Source organism: Triticum dicoccoides, chromosome 3B, assembly GCF_002162155.2.
Source record: "Triticum dicoccoides isolate Atlit2015 ecotype Zavitan chromosome 3B, WEW_v2.0, whole genome shotgun sequence".
NCBI lineage: Eukaryota > Viridiplantae > Streptophyta > Magnoliopsida > Poales > Poaceae > Triticum > Triticum dicoccoides.
The window spans coordinates 62,110,692-62,116,663 of NC_041385.1; the positions used below are offsets into that span (position 1 = coordinate 62,110,692).

The 5,972-nt window shown below is 42.6% G+C and overlaps 1 protein-coding gene across 1 annotated transcript; it reads left to right on the top strand.

Moving 5' to 3' along the window:
• Window positions 1-1,063: 1,063 nt before the first annotated feature.
• On the top strand, window positions 1,064-1,710 carry LOC119274703. Its single transcript, XM_037555427.1, has 2 exons — window positions 1,064-1,262; window positions 1,334-1,710. The coding sequence occupies exons 1-2, from the start codon at window positions 1,149-1,151 to the stop codon at window positions 1,496-1,498; spliced, it is 279 nt and encodes a 92-aa protein (XP_037411324.1). The 5' UTR covers window positions 1,064-1,148; the 3' UTR covers window positions 1,499-1,710.
• The last annotated feature ends 4,262 nt before the right edge of the window (window positions 1,711-5,972 follow it).

A 5,972-nucleotide genomic window follows, 5' to 3' on the forward strand; every position in this document is an offset into this window, starting at 1 on the left:
TGTGTTAATGTTTTTCGCCATGTATTAATATAAATGTTCAACATGTAATCATAAAAATGGTCAACGTGTGTACAAAAAATGTTCGGTATGTACTTTGAAAAGTCAACAAAGTATTTAAGGAAAAAATTTAAAACTCAAAAGAAACTGAAATAAAACCGTTGCAAACCAGCAAAAGAACCAAGAGAAAAAAGTCCAAAGAAAACCAATAAAGATAACACAGAAAAACAAAAAACAACAACCTGGAAGGTTCTAAAACAGATTTGTACCCTCCTGTAAGCCTTCCCAAAAGTGCTCTAATGTGTTGGCCTACTTAGACGAGCATGCACGGAGCACAAGAAGCAAGACGAGAATACATATCGCAGTAAACGAGATATATCCCTCGTGCAACCCATTTTTCTAAAAAAAGGAGGAAGACCCTCATGCAACCCATGAAGCAGATGAGGATATGTGTAGGAGAGTGATTCGTGGGCTCAATTCTCCACTCCATCAAATGCGAGGAATACTCCGCACTATAGCATATTTTGCGACTGAAACCCAAAAAAGGAAAAATAAACACTTCGAGTTGAATCAAATTTCTGTCAAAGATATATGCTAAATAATTGCAACTACTAAATTCTTCCATGAACATGCATGCAGTACCTATCCATTCCCGGCAGAAAAAAGATAAATCCACTGTATTTCTTAAGTGGAATCAATCATTTAACCCATACTTTTAATGTAGTATCCCTTGCAAATGATTGGTTCTAGGACGAGAGATCGATACAGAGTTGGGAGAACAACACTCGCCAAAGGTAGGGGAGGGCAGAAAGCAAGAGGACACGGGGAATAAGTTCTTTGTCCATTCGGCTCATGCTTTTCGGAATAAGTTCTTTCTGGTTCTAGCCCACACGTACACCACACTTTAACTAACGCACACGACTCTGGCGGCACACTTATTCTCTTGCCCATGCGTGTCAACCTGGCGGCGCCACGCTTGCATATGATAATATCTGCGGTGGACACATCCGGCGGTGCCGTTACATATAATTGGCTAGGCAAACACACGGCGGCCTATATAAACACTCAACGAAACACAAAGGAAGAAGAAGTGCACGTACGCAAGCGTAGCTGACTAGCTAGCCCCCTGCCCCTCTCCTGTGCTGCACGCCATGGCGATGCTGAAGAAGAACACGAACTCCCTGATGTGCTGCGGCTTCGCGGCCGCCCTCATGGTGGTCATGGCTGCCACCCTCCTCGTCTTCTCATGCGATGCCCGCGAAGAGGTTAGTAGTACGTATTTGATTTGCACGGTCTCTCTGAGATCAGAAGATTTAGTACACAAATTGCTTTGCAGATGGATGATCTTGCTGCTTCTTTTGTGCCGGCGTCGTGCTACTCCAACTACTTCCCACACTGCACCGACCACCGGTGCAAGAAGTTCTGCGGCGGCGCCCGCGAGCCGCCGGTCCCCGGAGCCTTCTGCAACGACCGAAGCAACTGCTGCTGCCCCGTTAGTTGAGCTCCGTGGAAACGATTCAAGATGCCTATAAGCATAAATAATTTTTATGCTGAGAAATATATTTGGGGATGCTTTCATGGAACGTTGGCCAGGCTCGGCAAGAAGTTTTTTAATCTTTTGTAAGCCGGCTTTGGGTAAATTGTTTGTCTTTGACTGCTCATGGTGGGAATAACTTTTGCAGTAATATAAAGTCTAACTCGCAAATTTGCTTATGTGACAATGATTTAATGATTAGAGAGATAATTTGAGTAACATATCTAGTTATTCACATTATGAGTAACATCACATATAATAAGACAAAATGAGCCTACAAGCTAATATATAAAGTGTTGTATGGCATCACACATATATTACTCCCCATTATAGAGGTAGTACATAGACTAGTAAAATATGTATGTTACTAGTTCAAGTCTTTCCACTATAGAGGTAGTAATATAGACTAGTAACATATGTATATTACTAGTCCAAATTACTCCCCACTATGGGTAGTCTTCAAAAAAAATATGTGATTTATATTAATTAAGTACACCGATACACCAATCCAACACTAATGTCTCGTGGTCGTGACCGCTTGGAATAAGTGGTTAGCTATCTTAAAAACAATCAGCAACTCAAAATGTCTCGTGGTCGTTGGCACTTCTCCACTCCCGTCTAGACGGCCCACACCACGCCTTCTACACCACAGAGCATCTTAAAAGTACTTTGGAATCCTGCATATATGTGCGCTTTGTGTGAAAAAGAAATGTATAACCACGTAAAGTATCACGTTTCGGCCACATAACCCCTGACCGTCAAAATTACAATCTTAATTATCTCAACTTTTAAAAATCAAATAAATCACGCCCTAAAGTGGTTACCCACGGTGGTTTTGCTGATGTGCCGGCGAGCTCAGACATGAAAGAGCATTGCACTGCCACGTTGAACACTTCGTGTGCGCCCATGGTCGACCAAAAGACCAAGGGGGTCTTGGCACTGAAAATCTTGAAGTAAAGAACAAATGTCTTCTCAGCAAGTGGCTGTATAAGTTATCAGTTGAGACTGATGTCACGTGGGCTCAGATTCTCCGTAGTAAGTATCTGCAGTCCAAAACTTTGTCCCAGGTGATAGTGAGACCGACGGACTCGCCTGAAGGGGCTCATGAGAGTTAAATCAGCCTTTTTCAATAGGACAAAGTTTATAATCGGTAATGGCACCACCACGCATTTCTGGGAGGATACCTGGCTTGGAGAGACGCCATTGGCGCTTCAGTACCCGTCCCTGTATAGTATTGTTCAACAACGTGATGCTTATGTTGCAACGATACTTCAGACCACCCTCCTTAATATTCAATTTAGGAGGACGCTTGCCGGCAATCGTTGGGAAGCGTGGCTTCATTTAGTGAGTAGACTGATGGAGGTTCAGCTATCTCAACAGCCCGATCAATTGCGCTGGAAGCTCACTAGGTTTGGAGAGTTCACAGTTAAATCGATGTATCTCGATGTTATCAACTCTAGCGCCATTCCTAATTCAGAATATGTTTAGAAAGTCAAAGTTCTTTTAAAAATCAAAGTGTTTATGTGGTTTATACATAAACAAGTCATATTAACAAAGGATAACTTGATAAAGTGTAACTGGACAGGATCTACTAGGTGTAGTTTTTGTGATCGGGATGAAACTATCAAACACATTTTTCTTGATTGCCCGTTGGCCAAAGTACTGTGGCAGACGGTGCGCATTGCCTTTAATATTACTCCTCCAAATTCTGTCAGTACGTTATTTGGAACGTCCCTTTTTGGGATAGAGTCCGAAACAGCTAGACACATTCGCGTAGGAGTATGTGCTTTATTGTGGGCAATTTGGACTGCAGGAATGATCTGATTTTTAACACAATAACAAATATTCATTTTTTGCAGGTTATTTTCTGAGCCACTGCGCTGATTCGTATGTGGTCGCTACTCACTCCGACGGAGGTCAGGGAGCGTTTGGTTACTGAATCTATCCGATGGGAGATGATAGCACGGGATATCTTCAACCGGTTTAGATGGCGGTCATGTAATAGGATAGGCAATTAGTTTTTCTATCTTTCTTGTGTCAGCCGGTTGTGGCCTTGTGGCTTTTGTGTTCTTGGCACTATGGCTCTTTGTGAGCTTGCCTTTTTTCCGTTTAAGACTTTTAGACCTTGTTGAACCTATTTGCTTATTTATAAAGTTGGCCGTATGCATCATTATGATGCAGAGGCCGGAAAGTCCCATTTTCAAGAAAAGAAAACATGTTGCTATGTGTTCCTTAAGTCGGCGTTTGTCAATGGCCTGCAAGCCAAGTTCCAGGACTGAGGTGTGGTCGAGGCCATTGTGTGTTGTGCTGATGGTAAAGATCATTCAGAGTGTGACACGTCCATCACGCATATGATTCATCATTCTCGGGCTCACTGGTCAAAATTGATTGTCCTAGTCGGAATCAATAGTCTCAATTGATTCTCCGTCCTTTAAAATTAAGAAGCTTAGTGTTATAGAGGATAAGTACATGCACAACAGCTTTTATTTAATTTATTTTTATAAAATATCTTTTTTATAATCTTTTGAGGAAATTTCTTTTGAGAAAATATCTTAATCTAGTAAAATAACAAAAATCTAATTCGGGCAATGCTCTACCCGCATGTTTGCCCATTTGTGCTTGCATGAACGGCCAGATATATCCCGGGACAGGTCGTACTCTGTCACAAATGGTATATACGTCCATCGCTTATAGAATCCCTAAGCCCAACCTAAAAAAGAACTACCATGCAAAAAAAAAACTAAAAAAGAACTCCCTAATCCTCGCGTTGCCAGCTAGCGCAACGAGTTTTTTTTTGCATGGTAATACTTGTCTCATTCATATCATAAAGAACAAAGTACAAATCACGTAAAGACCGACATGACAAAACTGAAAAGATAGCAGAACATCTCGGAGCTTGGCACCAACGCTCGTCAACTGCCTCCGGCACCACCACAGCAGCCACCGAAGAAAAAAATGACGAATCACCACCTCACCCGAGCTCGACGCGGCTCCATCGCTGATATGCAGCTTTGCGGACCTCCAAGGTGGCTCACCAAAAGTGAAGCCGTTACCGTTGAACGAATCAGACCGGGGCAACACCCCGGACATGCCATCGAACTCTAGATCTAGCACCCCACCACGACTAAGACGCCGAAGGAGGAAACCATATCTGCCATCCACGAACCACGAGCCCAGTAGATATTTCGTATTCCATATGTCGTCGGTGCAGACCATAATCTGCATCCGCTCCTGGACTACCTCCCAAGCTCCACGTCGACGCTGGAGCAAACGTCGTCGCAACGGCGGAGCCCGAGGACACAGGTCCACCACGAGGATGCCGCCGCCGCCACACCATTCTTGCTTGAACAGACTGGTTTCCAAATCCATCCCCGACCATAGGACCGATGGCCTCGTCAGGGAAGGATCCGAAGATTCTTTATTCAGCGTCGCCATTGTCGTCACCGAAGCAAAGACGATGAACAACCTAAAAACCTAAACTATAAGGGAGTAAAATCGATTCACACGTGTGGATCCGGCGGCCCCCCTCACCACCGACGACCGAGGTCGCCGGCGGAGGGGAGCCACCGGAGAACGGCATTGGAAGATCGGCCCTGGCGGCGGCTAGGGTTGCAGCCGCCAGGGACAAGAGGAAAACTAGCGCAACGAGTTGGGTCAGCCCATTACTCCCTCTGTTCCTAAATACAGTATAAGTCTTTCTAGAGAATTGAAATGGACCACCGCGTACAGATATATATATATATAGACATATTTTAGAGTGTAGATTCACTTATTTTGCTCTGTATGTAGTCACTTGTTGAAATATTTAGAAAGACAAATATTTAGAAACGGAGAGAGTAGATCACAAGTGGCTTGATTAAATATCTTTTAGAATAATTTTTGAAAATTGTTCGAGAAAATATTTTTTGTATTCATGTGGATAGTTTTTGAATTCGTGCTTTTTTTAATTGCCGATACTTTTGAGAATTCATGTATAACTTCTGAATTCATAAACATTTTTTGTATCTCATAAACATTTTTTAATTCATGAATGATTTTTGAATTAGTGCACATTTTTGAATTTATGTGAATATTTTTAGAAATCAGAACCTTTTATTATTTTTTATTTTTTATGTTTCAAACTATAAATCAAACGGACCAAAGAAAAGAAATGAGAAAGAAATACTACCGCACTGGCTCACTGGGATAGGCCCATGGAAGTGAGCGACACAAGCGGTACCGCTCGCTCTTAACGATACACATCAGCCCCCGTATTCTGTGGGTTAACCCATAATGCATATATAAATAAATCAAAAAAATGATTAAGATCATCTCCAAGACCGAAGCTTATTTCTTCTTCATTCATACATTCGGGTGTGTTCGGATATCAAACGGGTGCCCAGTAGGCTCCCTAAAATTTAATTGTCTGGACTCCGGGCAGCACTAAATCTAGATCATGTGT

Bases quoted from the DNA above. Each gene is read 5' to 3' on its own strand.
- LOC119274703 (XM_037555427.1), top strand. From the start codon at position 1,149: ATGGCGATGCTGAAGAAGAACACGAACTCCCTGATGTGCTGCGGCTTC. The intron at 1,263-1,333 runs GTTAGTAGTACG...ATTGCTTTGCAG, and splicing joins CATGCGATGCCCGCGAAGAG to ATGGATGATCTTGCTGCTTC.